Raw genomic sequence first — 14,665 nt, forward strand, 5'->3', positions numbered from 1 at the left:
GATATCAAATCGGCATATATATTAAAGTATCTGTGTTTATGTATATGCTTAGGTGTGTGTGTGTTTGTGTGTATACAATATTTCGAAAAATTCTCTTAGGTACAGTTTATAACAAATTTTAACAGCATAAATTAATTACAATAAAATATACAAAAGTATAAAAAATATAAATTTAAAAAAAATTAAAAATAAAAATTAAGAACAGTAAAATTATAATTATAATTAATCTTATATTTGCGTACGATTAGCAATTAGTAATAATACAAATGACTATAGATCTAGAAATGACATATATAAATTACCGTGTATAAATATCTTAAGATCTATAAATGAGATTTTAATAGCCCGCAACACCTCCTTGTTTGCGATAATCTGCATTTGCGTATACTGCTGTGCTGTTCCTCACTATGCCACAAACAACCGAACCAATATATTTATATGGCTTTACTTGATGTCCTTTGTCACGCAATAGTTTGAGTGTTTCCTGTATATAATTATATTGTTATAATATTTATATTAATTACAAATAAAATAAAACTATAATCCACTTTTACCTCACTAAAACCTTCGTTTTCATATTCCAATATATTTGGCATCAATTGATGATGGAAACGCGGCGCATCAATAGCTTCTTTAATATTCTGATCGAACCATAAAACACGTGCCGCTACCTCAACAACAGCAGATATAATTTTAGAACCGCCAGCAGCACCAAATACCATGCGTATATCACCAGCCGGATCCGTGAGAATCATTGGAGACATTGATGACATTGGACGTTTACGTGCGTCAATGTAATTGCTGGGTGCCGCTGGTAGTCCAAAGTAGTTTGATGTATTTGGTATGGAAAAGTCATTCATACAGCTATTAAATATAATACCAGTACGTTTTCCGGCCTGACCAGCACCAAAGCTGTTTGAAAATAGTATTGAAATAAATAAAAAATAAATTTAATAAAATTATTCCATTTTTTATAAAATTAGTAAAAATGATAGACACTCACTAGTCATTTACAGAACTTGTTATCGAGACTGCATCTCCATTAGGTGCCAAAATTACAGCTTGTGAGGTGCCGACATCATCAACACCTAAATATTGTGCACCATACTCATATATACTGTTGAGTACACTGGAGTCATTGATTTGTGCGCTTAATGCAGTATTATACTCAGGTGTAGTTAATTTACTAACAAGCTAATATATGATATATATTAAAAATGATATATTAATTAACAATTAAAAACAAAAATATTAATATAATAATTTTATACCTCCCGCACATCGTTGAATCTTAAGTCACCAAGTTCCCAACGCTTAGCAAAGCCAAACTTCAAAGCTTCCACGATGCGATGTATTGTTAGTGCTTCGTCTTTGACATCTGCTAAATCAGCTTTGGTAAAATTGAAGTTCTCCAAAATGCTGAGCACATTCGCCACCACACTGCCACTACTAATAGGTGGTACGGAGTATAGCGTATCATTACCCAATTGCATGGTTATGGAGCTAACTAAGTCAGCAACATATGTTTCTAAATCATATAATGTTATGGGACTACCTAAGTCCTTTAAGTCCTCTGCTACGAGCTTAGCAAGTGTACCATTATAAAAATCGAGTGGTCCATTTTCTGCTAATAATTCATAGGTACTGCAAAGCTCTTTCGGTGGTTTCAGTTTTGTACCAATTGGATGTAGTTCCCCAGTAGTTTCATTAAGGAATACATTTCTTTAAAAGAATAAATTTTTTATTGTATAATTATCAAGAATTTATTAAGATTTTCTTTTCCTTACGTGATGACGGTATTATTTAGTAAATGCTTTCGTTTGTACTGGAATGCATTCCATTGATGTTTACTTAAATAGAAGCCTTCATTGCATATCTTAATTGATGGTTCAATTAATTGCTTCCATGTTAATTTACCAAAACGTTCATGTGCTCGATGATAACCCATTAATTCACCGGGCACAGCTATTGCTAGTCCACCATGCAAAGATAAATTAGAGTTATTGTCGAACATATCCTGAACGGCTGAAAAAGGCGCAACTTCGCGTGCATCAATCGAGAATGCATGCTTTTGCTCCTTAATGTAAATGTTCATCAACATGCCACCACCAATGCCCATGCTATGCATGGTTACCACACCATTGCACAACATTGTAGCGATGGCCGCATCCACAGCGCTGCCTCCTTCTTCCAATATATGGCTGTAAGTGAATTGAAATTGATTCATAAATTGAGTTCATATATGCGGAAGTATTTTTTATTGAGAGCATGTTATCGGTACTTTTATTAAGAATTTTAGGATTTAGGTTAATTAATGTAACATATTTATATATATTTATAAATAGTTATATGTCCTAATCTTATATTAGCACTTCTTGCAATCATAAGTATTAATTTAGATTTTATTTAATATTTATTATTATATAAAATAAAGTAATTAATTTTTAATTAATTTAATTTAATTTTATTCCCTATAATGAGAAATCCAGTTCCAATAAGAAAGTGGGTAATAGTAATGAAATTTTTAAATCCGAGCAAAAAATTTAATGAATTGTATACTTGTGCTGATAATATATGAATCTTATATTAACTTCTGAAATATATTGTAATTATCCCTACATTTTTTTTTTTATATTTTTAAATATATGTTTGGAGAGGTTTTGAATAGTAGTGAATTGCAAAAACAACAATTTTTATTTTGTTTTAATTAACTGCATTTATGGCTGACCAATTGTTTTTTATATTTAATTATTTGTAAATAATTTTTTTTTGGGTAAAATAATCACTGCCATCATAACTGACGTTAAAATCCAATTTAAAATATTTTTTTTAAATTATTTCATTTTAACAATCCGAGGTAACTTTATAGCTTTCATAAAGAAATTTTCTGTCAAAATTTGTCAATAAAGGATAAAACTATGTATAAGTAGTTTATACAAAGAATTAGAGAGAGATCTATTAAACTAGCTTAATTTGTGATGTTATAGTCATTAATTATAACTAATGGCTGTAGGTAGGTAGGAAGTGCTAACTGGACGAGTTCACGTATAGATCTGATGGGTTCGTAGCGATACTAAATTGTTGATTTTAAAAACAATTAGTGTCAGTATAAATTGTTTAAAATGTGTATGTCATTACAAGGCAGTTCATTCCAACATCATTGGAGAAGTTTAGTCCTTGAAAATGGATAGCTTCAAAAAATTTTCTTCTAGTTTTTGACAAAGCCAAAAAGAAACTATGGAGCTATTTCAGAGTTTCATTAATACCTGGTTTCTTAAATTTCCTACAATCGTGACAGCTGGTAATATTTATTATAAGTTACGCGTATGTGTTGCAACTCACAGTGTCTTGCTAAAATATCAACTTGCACAAACAATTCTTTCGATCATACAACAGCACAGATTTGATGCATTTTTCATTGGTATGTGCTTGAACATGGTATTGAAGCTTTACAGGTATTGAAGCTATACCACCTGTCCTTTCTTTTTCGGCCAAACGAATATGTCTTAATTGGACCTCTGCAAGGTTAGCCTACGAGAATTGATTATATTGACTTGTTACATCATTCAACTTGAATCTTCTTACATATGTTATTTTGTAATGGGTTTATATAATATAATATAACAGGTTCATTTCAAATTTTTTATATTCCTATTCACCAGATACTTGTACAATTTTCTAACTAAGACTAAAACATATAAGAATAAGTATTTAGTTTTATAAGTTATTTATTATTCAAATAACATAATCCAATTCAAAATTTCTGTAATGATTCTTAACGTTTATTATATACAATACCCAAATTAATTTCGCTTGAAAGTGACTCTAAGCGATAATGGTTATAATAGCCCTGTTAGATTTTTCGATAGTAGCCCCTTCTGAAACTTTTATCCTTTCTAAATAAGTATCATTTGATTTTTGAATCATTATAACTTAAAAATTCCTACAAACGATTTTGATAGGTCCTTTAGATAATTTCAGTTTAACTCTTTTTATATATTATTTCATATTTTTTCTAAATGAATGAGTAATAATTATTTCTTCCACACCTATCTATCACACCTATCTATCGCATAAAGAAGGAAGGAACCACAAAATCAAAGATATTTGTATTTAAGATTTTTATATTGAATTTATAACTACATACATAAAGTTTTTCAAAGACTGAAATGAAATATTTACTGGATCAGTGAGTTGCTTTTTTTAGATATATATATATATATAGCTTCTTATGGAGATACCTTTGAAGATAGAGGCATATGACAAAAATTTTAGTGAATTCTTTAAGCTTCTAGTGACTTATGTTTTTTTTGTTTACAATGTTAATTTTTGTATTCCTATATAGAATCCAGTATTTAAATTTAAATGTCCTATAAATGACGTCAAAGTAGATCCTTGATATTACTTACTACTCACATTTTATGATGTTAAATGTTTAAATAAATTAAAATAAATAAATGACTTTAAACAATCTCTTTAATATCACCAAACAGTAAAAAAAATATATTAATGTGAATATCACAATGTCATAATATCAAAATTTGTTTTCAACAAATACTTTGTGCCAATCTATGGGAGCTTTAATGCAGAAGTAAATAACCATATGAGAGTATTATAAACTCTAATTACAAATAATATTAATATTTACTATATAATAGAATTTTTACTATAGAATCAAATTATAATATATATAAACTTATTGATTTGATTTCTCATACCTCAATAACTTAAATAAAAACAAACTTATAACAATTCTAATGATTTTGCCATTGGTAAAATATTGGCATTATTAACTGAACATTTTATGTTTATGTAACGGAAAAGTTTATTATAAAGAAAGCAATACAAAAATGCTGTTTCAAATAATAACAATGCAATGAAAACTTGTTGCTATGTTAAACATTAATAGAATTCAAATCTATTGTTAAAGTTTACAATAAAACGAGCAAAATTTATTCACAATAGGCAATTGCAACCTTACCTGCCAACTTGACTGCAAACCTCCTTATCTGAGCATACAGCCGCCTGCTCAAACACACCCAATTTGGATTCGAATTTTGTATCTGTGATTGGTGTATCGTGGAGTAAATCGGCTTTCACTTTGGATGTGCTCTTGCCAGTTTTGGGTTCTTCTATTGTTTCGACGGTAGTTGGGGCCAACGAAGCAGCTTTTGTGCTAGAGTCTTTGACTGTTGCTGAGGTGGTTTGAGTTACTGTTGTCGTGGTCTTTGTTGTCGTCTCCATCACGTGTTTTCCACTCGAATCAAACGAAGCTACATATGTAACATTGTTGTTATTTGCATCAACCTCTCGACTTGTTGAATCTTCATCTGTAATTGTGCTGTCATTTTTTTGACTACTACCGCTGCTCTTACTGCTAACAATGTTGTTGGTATCATCTGGTAAAAGAGAAGTGTTAGTGGAAGTTGTTGGGGAAGCTGAGTTTGTTGACTTTGACCAGTCTACGGAATGAGAGAGACAATCACGGTATGCAAAAGGTGTAAGTTGTGTAGGTTTGTACAGTGCAATTGAGTTTTGGTAATATATTTAAAATATAAAATAATATGTTTGAGCAAAACTAATTAAAGTGGTTTAAATTTAATTAAAAAACTTACCACTAAAACATAAACTAATTATAACGTAGCTAATAAGTGCAATACCAATGAAGCAGATGAGCACAATTGTTAATTTTTTAACCCATTTTAAGATATTTGCACGCCTTCAAAACATAAAAAGAATTTAAATTTAATTATTTTTTAAATATTTTAAAATTAAATTTTATAGTTTTATTAAATTAGTTTGTGCAATAAATAAATTTAAATGAATTTTTTACACACATTTGTTCACGTCTGGCTTCCTCAGCAGCTGTTGTATCGTGCACAAATTCACCGCCATTTTTTTCCTCATCATCCAAACCGGATGAGGATTTAAGTGGAATTTTATTCATGGCATCATCATTGCTGTGCACCATTTTTAAGCCATCAGCTCTATATTCAATAAAAATCAAAAAAATAAAAATCATTAATATTTTTAAATTTAATTTAACAACACCTAAAAATATGCTACAAATTAAAAACGTTTAGCAAGAGAAACGCACACACATACACCTTCCAACAAAATCGCGTACACAAAACAAATCTACAGCAGTGTTTGTGCACACGGCAACCGCTAGATTTCAACTGAACATAATCCTGCAGCATTGAAAGCATAAACAATGCGAACGAACAAACTTCAAAGTCATTCGGCGTCGAGTGGACTATTCACACACACACACACACAGCCGAACTTACCAGAGTATACTCTCTCACACACAGCAAACGTGCGAATAACACCGCAAATACTTGCTTGCCTGTTTAAATACATGTAATTACTTGCAATTACTTGAGCAAAACATAAACACGAAACAGGCATGCAAGTCTGCATTTACGGCAGGAGCAAAACGGGATAGGAATGCTTTTGAATGGGAACACGAATGTTTGTTTGAAAACTGGGTCACACGGCTGTGGTGTTTTGCTCTGTTTTTCTTCTTACCACAATTGAGTGTCGTGAACATACACACTCGCACACCAATTGAGCGTGTGTAATGCAAATGGCAACAGTGTTTTGCACGCAAATGCATTAGGTTATGTATGAAAAATGCAATTATTTGAGTATGTGGAGTTGTGAATATGGGCCATACCCAAGTCTTAATAGGTGTAAATGCATACTTGCATATATGCACATTATTTAATTCCACAGAACTGCATTTAAATCGTGCAGGTATTCACACGAATTGGTAACAAAATTAAAATAAAAAAGGGGAAAAATACGTTAATTAAGACTTTGTAGGACAATAATTATAGCCGCGAATTACACTGAAATAACAAAATATAGGCAAATAGGTTAAAATGTAAACTCTTTTAAACACTTTCATTTTAAGTATCCTTAATAGTTTTGTTAACCGAAGTATTAAGGAAACGCGATTTAACTTAAACTAGAAAACATAAATTAGAACTTCAAAATTTATTGTTGGAGTTGAATTTTATTGGGTATTCTAATAAAGTTGTAGCAGGTGTGACTTTTCAATGAGCACGAAGTGTAAAATACTTTAACTGTTACAAACATACATACATATGATTAAATAGTATTACGAAGTTTATTTATTCAAGTGTCCGTTTTATTCAAGTGTCTTTTTAGTCTTTCTTTTACTAAAATGGATTATATAGGACTTGTATATTAGAGAGATACTTTTTAAAGAATAGTTTTTAAATAATTATAAAAAATAGTGGTGGGCCATATAAACTATCTTCTATTTTCTGGCAGCTTGTGTGTATCATCAGTTGAAAAGTTTCGTTGACTCTTTTAGTGACTAGTCACCAGAGTGAGGTGCATCTTTGATATCGAAATTTCAGAAATGGAATCGAGGGAACCACCACTAGATCCAACGTTCACTCGAAGCAACCTTACTGTAAAACGCAGAAATTTTTCGTTATAAGTTTGTAGCAGTATCCAATATTTTTAGTAATGAAGGATTTTTGAGATACTTTAGTGCTTCCTCACTTTTGTAACAGTATCCAGTATTTATAGTATTCAAGCATTTTTTGGATATTTCAGTGCTTCACAAAAAAATGGAGTCGGAAATGTGACCTTTAATACAAGTGCTCATTAGAGATAGTCGTGTTGGTGATGTCATATAATCGGTTAGTGGTATCCATATACCAAAACCATCTAGTGACAAAAACCAGCTGATACTTTCTATTTTAACTAATATAAAATAAAAAAATTAGAACATATATTAATTCAACGTCTACTACTATACAAGTGTATAGTAAGTGGAAGTGTAGGAATTATGTATCATGGTTTTCTATAATCTGTGTATATTTATGACAAAATATAAAATCTTTTTCTCTTAAAATTTAAGAGGAATAAACATCAGAATTTTTTTTTTCTATAGACTTATTTGAAATAATTGTAGTATATGCTTAATGGCAGTGGTAGAAGAATTGGGCGTTTCTAATATTTACTGAAGTATAGGTTGTCAAAGAAAAGACTATTCAAAAAACACTTTTCATCAGAAAATCTTAATTATCACAAAAATTATGCATTCAAAATTTATTTTAATGTGTTTTTATATTTAAAAAGATTCAGATTATATTTTTTTTTTTTTTTTGAATTTTCCGCTATTCGACCGAAAACTCAAATTACTCTATGCTTTTTTTAAAGTTTTTTGGTATTAAAAATAAAAAAAAACTTTAAAAATTTGTGACTAAATTTAAATCCCTAACATTTTACTTGATAAGTTCTGGTACATTAAACGAAGCTGCTGTTACTTAGTAAATTAACAGAAACAGAAAAACTTGTGATAATAATGCAGAAACCAAAGTATTTGAGTAATTTTATAATTCATAGAACAGCTTCAACAGTCATAATAAAATTATATGAAAGAATTTTTTTAGGTGCTCAAAAAAATACTTTGGAACTTTACTTTCATTTCAACAGACTGTTGACTGACTCATAAATCCAATGACCAAAATAAGTACGTCATTAAGTTTATTATTAGTTAGCGCGAGTATGCAACACAATATCATCAGAGCAGCACTAAAATTAAAATTACCGAACCACTCCGGAGACCATAAACACGTCAATTTTCTCACATTTAATCATGCCTGCCGGTTGATTTCGACGACGCCACTTAAATGTGGGCCACATATGCAAGCGCTTCAGAAATGAATACGCCAGAACGAGAGTCAACCTCTTTTGTTTAGAATTTTTATGCGCGATTTTTATCGGAGGAAATATTTCTCGAAAGTAATTAACCTTTAAGTTGAATTAACAAAGTAGAGGTCGGTTATTGTGTGTGCAGTGCAATGGATGTGAAAGCAAAGCAGAACCCAAATAAATGCAAAATGTATCTTTAAGTAAAAAATTGCAATAGCTCAACTTAATTCATGCGACAATGCAATTTAAGCAAAGTGAAATTAATTTCAGTTCAAAACTTTATATACCATTAAAAAAGAAGTTAATAACTTCACTTCATATTAAAATTTCACAATTACACAATTGTTAAGCAATAAGCAAAAATTTTTGATTTATTGACACTATTTTTACATCGATTTGACAATTATGGTTTGAAAATATAATTAGTAAATTTATGTTCAATTTAATGATACTTTGCATACAAATATCGATTGGTACCAGGCCCTATAGATAAGCCTACAAACTTTCTAAAAATGGGTGCTGTACGTAAATCGAATGTGAGACGTGCCACTGTATGTTGCCCGTTATGGTGCACATTAGCCATGAAATTGACAATTCCACAAGTTCGATTCTTGAATGTCTAAACTTAGTATCAGAAACAAAGTTTGACTTATACGTAAAGCTACTGTGTAAGCGAATAATTCAAGTTCTGTGAACGTGACATGCCCATCACTTTTGACAACCTCATTTCGCTTTAGACAACAAAATATTATTGCACTTCAGTCACTTAAATTGCGAATATGCAATTACTGTTATATACTCGTAGTACATATAAGTATCATGATTAGAGAAATACACTAAACAAAAGATATTAGTATGAATAATAGTGAAAGGTATGATTTTAAATAAGAATATTTGTTGAAATTTATAATTATACAACAGGATTATCATTTTGGGGTTATGAAAGTAAATGTAAGCAAAATACAATTGTCATCAAGATATTTGTCATAAATTTACTTTAAGAAATTGTGTAAACCTTACCATTAGGTATAAATTTGAACATCATTAACTTATATTCTACTTACAATACTGAATTTCGAACAATAGCTCGGATATAACTTGATGAATGAGCACTCTTAGGCTATTAAGTCTTTAACTCTCTTACGTCATTTTCTATTGATAATTCTGGAACAATTTTTTTAAAAGCGATTCACTTTTAGTGCAATCTTCATTCTCGATTGTTAAATCTCGAGCGAAATGTAAAACACTCGATATTAATTTATAACGCTCTAGATATTTTGACAGAGTATTAAGGTTACCCTGAAATTAACTGCTGTTTTTTATGACTTAACAAATGAAGTGTGACTTCTGCCGATATATGTATTTATGAAAAATATATCTGTCTACTAACCATACCAACAAAACGTTACATTACTCTAAGAATGTTCTGTTGGGTTACAAAATTTGAAAGATCGATAGTAAATATAGTTTGAATCCAGATTTATCAATCAAAAACGCTTTTACAGAAGTGCTAAGCATTCAAAGTATTACAAAGAAAGACACAGACACTTTATGTGAACCCACAAAAAAAAATCTTGTGATTACAAATAGTACGAGTATAATCTTGGTAGTTAATTTATATCATTTAAATGTAAAGTTTCACTTTCAAAGTGAAAACGTTCACAAAATATATTGAATCCATTGTTTCACATTTATATCATTTTTAAAAAGAGTAGTAATATCACACCTGTAGATCAATTTTTACACCATTTAGTATGCATGTAATGGTCTTTCTATAGTTACTTATGGATTTTAACTGATTCATGACTCCAGATGGGATAACATTTATTTAAGCCACGGTTACTAACATAACAATAAATATATACGCGGATAACCAGGTAGCCACTAAATCAATGGGCACGGTGAAGTTAAACTTAAACATTGATCAGGATTGCCTGTTAAGTCTAAACAAAATCAGCACCATTAAGGTATGAATAATGTACCCCAATTTGGTGCATTAGAGTATGCTTAATATTGTGTAAATCTCTTCAATAACTCGGGTCATAATGATAATGAAGAAAAATATCCGAAGAGGGGTCAGATATTGTCAAAATATCAGACGAGGTCCCTTTGGGCGTTGATAGATACTGGGCATGATATCGGTGTATCTATTGTAAGTTTTAAATTATTGTTAAGTTATTGTACCTTCCTGTTCAAATGAAAACATTTGCTTGATGTTTAGATTAATATTGTCAAAACTCGATGGAAAAAATTCGAACTCACTTAACCTATCAAAAGAGGACATATCTGAGTTTATGGCCTGTCTATACGATCACTGTCTACTAAATTTTGGTAACAGTAAAGGTGTCTAGTTTTCTAAAGTAGTTGTATTATAAAAGGTTATATGGTCAAGTTGGTTAATTAGACTGACTGCCATAGCAACTTGACATAATCTAACCTAAGCAAAATAAAAAAATACATATGTCAGGATAACAGTACAATTGTTATTTACTATAAACATGAAAATACTTCTATATAGTTTAAAGTAAACATTGTTTCAATATTTGGTAAACAGTGCTATCCTAAGATATTCGGTGTCTTTCGGACATAGCTTATTAACCTAAGCCCGAATTGGGAAAAAACATATTGTACAGTTTAAATGACATATTTTTACTCTCATAAATTTATATTTAAAATGCATAATGCCAATAAAAAGGTTTGCGCTCTACAGTAGTACGAATTTTGCCCGGTGGATTCGGTGAATTTGCTCCTTACTAGCTCTTTAAGTTGTTTGAGGATCACGATGTTTGAAGAGATAGATTATGATTCCGTCTAAAGATGTTGTCGTTGGCTTGTATTGTTTAGAAACCGTCACATTTACATTAAATTATTAATTAATTTTATTTGGATCCCTAATCAAATCAAAACTTATTAGTTTTTAAAAATTATTTCAGAATTACGACGTTTGTACGGCTTGATGAAAACTCAATTCAAAGATGTTAATGTGATCATTAGCTTATTTTCTTTGAAAACTGACACAAGTTAAATGAGTTCGTAGTGATACCACATTAACATGTATGGGATCCATATTCAATATTATCAGTTGAATCGTATCAGGTATTCTTTAAATTTGAGTACTTTTGTTTGAGATACGCTGGTAATATATCAGATATTGTACTACTTACATTAACTTTGTCATTTTTTATTTGTTAAGGTTTTTTGTTTTTTGCTTTGTCACTATAGTTTTCGCAGTGGTCACTAAATATAATATTAATCGATTATCTAATATATTTTGGTACTATTACAGTGGGGCTCGGATATTTGAGTGGTATGAGTTTATCTATGAATTGTCAAGAATAATCAAAGTACACGAATTTGTTTGATCAATAAACAAATATGTTTAAAAAGAAAAGATTGTTTTAAATTAATAATATTTTGTAATTTTTTAATTGTTATTATTTTTATTAATTATTAATTTTAGTAATATTAAGCTCATATAAAAATCTTACACTAGGAACCAACTGAGATCCCTAATGCGGCACTGAGTCAATTTACATGTTCTAGAAGCATAAGGTTTGAGATTTTATTGTTTCATATTGAAAGAAGTGTCTGGAACTTTTTTGGTTTTATTTTGGTTAGATGAAGCTCGGGTGTCAACATATTTATACATATAATGTGATAAACTCACCGACTATTCTTCAATATATAACTTTCCTATTTTTATTTGGTGATAAAAATGTGATTGTTATTTCCTATGAAAGAATAGACTGTGATAAAGTTTATCGTCTTACTTATCTCAAAATTAAAATGTCTGTTGTCTGGAATTTCATTTTATTGCCTTTTTAAATAAAAAAATAAATTTTTTTTTTTTTTGTACTTTACCCTTTGTTTCTTTTTATTACAATATTTTATATAAACAAATATAAAATATAGAAGGGTTTTTTCCTTACGATTACTCATTCATTCATATCAATAATACTTACATTTTTTAAAGTGTTGTTATATGATATGTGTTTTTATATATGTGTTCTATATATGAATTAATTTCTAAGGAATTATTTACGAGCAATTTCTTAGGAAAAAAAGTAACAAGATATTTTGTATTTAATCCACTAATTCATAGTATTTATATGAAACTATTAAGAAAAACTTAAGAAAAATTATTAAATAATGAGAACATCCATTTATTCGAAATGAACATGCCATCTTTCATGTTTATAATATTTTTCCTACAGTGCAACAATTAGACAAGAACAATTTTTTTAATTGTTGCAAAATTTTATAGTCAAAAAAAGTTGCAATTTTTTGTTAGTAATTTTTGCGGACTTTTAGTCTTTATATTAAATAAAGTACGCATACTTAATCAATCTTAATTAATGACAAACTTAGAATATTTTCGCACATGCATCTCAGTGCAATGAGGTCAAATTTGTGGATATATGAATTTCAATGGATCGCTGCGTATAATAGAAGATACATTGATATAGATATAGATACAGATACAGATACATTTTTTGTTGTAAGAAAACATTTAGCTTCACTAATTCTTAAGTTTACTTTTTTTTGTCTTTATTTTTAAGTTGTGTATATTATATTTTGTTTATATAATTTGTTGAAGAATAAACACAAATGCATTCACAACAAACAGTGAAGGTCTCATTAATTGAGTTGCATGCAAATTTTGCGGCATAAAATTTTGATGAATAGAAATTGTGTCACCTAATAAAACTCAATTCGCAGTACTGGCACTAGTAAATGAATTTTATTGCCGTTTACGAGAAAGTAAATACTAAAAAAAAAAATGGGAAAAATCTGTTTAGTTTTGGAATTCCAAATGTATTTCAAATGTTCTTTGAAATTTTAAAACAAGTGTGCACATTTCAATTTGGGTCAGAAAATCTTTGCGGTTCATTCAAATGCACAAAAAATCACAATTTATACAAAATGAAATTTTACTTATGTGTTCTCATTAACAAAAATGTTTAAATTGAAATTTTTGTAGCAATTTAACTTCTTTAATTATATATTTTCTTTAAGTTTGAAATTAGAAGTTAACACAAATTATATTCTCCACAAAATAATATTTATTTAATTTTACTTCAAATGATTTATTATAATTATTAGCCAGCAAAATTTGTTTTATATACAAGTATGTTATTTAAACATTAAGAAGAATAATGGCCTTACATATTATTATATTTAAAAAAATCTCCATCTAAAACATCTACTGGCATACATATACAGAGGTAGAAGATCAAGAGGATACACTTACTTCTCAGCAGAGTCCTCCTCGACAATATAATATAATATATATATATATATATTAAATCTATATATTAGATATATAATATATCTAGATCTATTATAGATATATGATATATAAATCTTTAAATTCTATATCTATATATAAAATCTAGTGGCATACCCATACAGAGGTTACTTATTTCCCAGCACTCATACTTGACAATATATCGGATCTATTCTGTGCACTTGACAGAATTGTCAAATTCTTTAATAAAATTTTTGATTTTTATAAAGCAAAAAGCTTTTTGGTATTTTGGACACATCTTGACAAATTTCAAAGCTCAAGTACCTAGTGCTTCTCACCACACTATGGTATAAAGTGTTTTGTATAGAAAACTGTTCGTAATCGTTCGTAACTGTTCGTAAAAAATGCTTGTAAAGAGCACATATTTTAAGTTGCCAAAAGCATTTTTCATGCATTCAAAAAATAAAAAATGCTTAAAAAGAGCATATTTTTATAGTTGTCAATAGCATTTGTAGTATTGACAACTAACAAGGAAAAGAGCACAAACAATTGTCAATGTTTGACAAGTTTATAAAGTGCACAGAATAGGTCCGTATATATATATAAATTTAATAACATACTTATACAGAGGTAGAAGGTAGATCAAGAGAATACATTTACTTTCCAGTAGTCCTTCTTTACAATATATAGTAGTCTGCATATGTTGAATAGATACAAATT

General features: G+C 29.2%; 1 protein-coding gene across 2 annotated transcripts in view; it reads right to left on the reverse strand.

Annotated features, from left to right (window-relative positions):
• Nucleotides 1-210: 210 nt before the first annotated feature.
• The window catches only part of LOC119670180 (scoloptoxin SSD14), a 37,784-nt gene continuing 23,329 nt past the window's right edge, over nt 211-14,665 (reverse strand). For both annotated transcript variants that reach the window (XM_038080344.1, XM_038080345.1), the window contains exons 2-9: nt 5,838-5,987; nt 5,616-5,719; nt 4,982-5,462; nt 1,788-2,201; nt 1,272-1,722; nt 1,004-1,194; nt 555-912; nt 211-484 (exon numbers count right to left, since the gene is read on the reverse strand). In XM_038080344.1, the coding sequence (XP_037936272.1) occupies nt 338-484; nt 555-912; nt 1,004-1,194; nt 1,272-1,722; nt 1,788-2,201; nt 4,982-5,462; nt 5,616-5,719; nt 5,838-5,987 (2,296 nt within the window). In that variant the 3' untranslated portion in view covers nt 211-337. The remainder of the gene's footprint in view (nt 485-554; nt 913-1,003; nt 1,195-1,271; nt 1,723-1,787; nt 2,202-4,981; nt 5,463-5,615; nt 5,720-5,837; nt 5,988-14,665) is intronic.

The sequence above is a fragment of the Teleopsis dalmanni genome, chromosome 1 (assembly GCF_002237135.1).
Source record: "Teleopsis dalmanni isolate 2A chromosome 1, ASM223713v2, whole genome shotgun sequence".
NCBI lineage: Eukaryota > Metazoa > Arthropoda > Insecta > Diptera > Diopsidae > Teleopsis > Teleopsis dalmanni.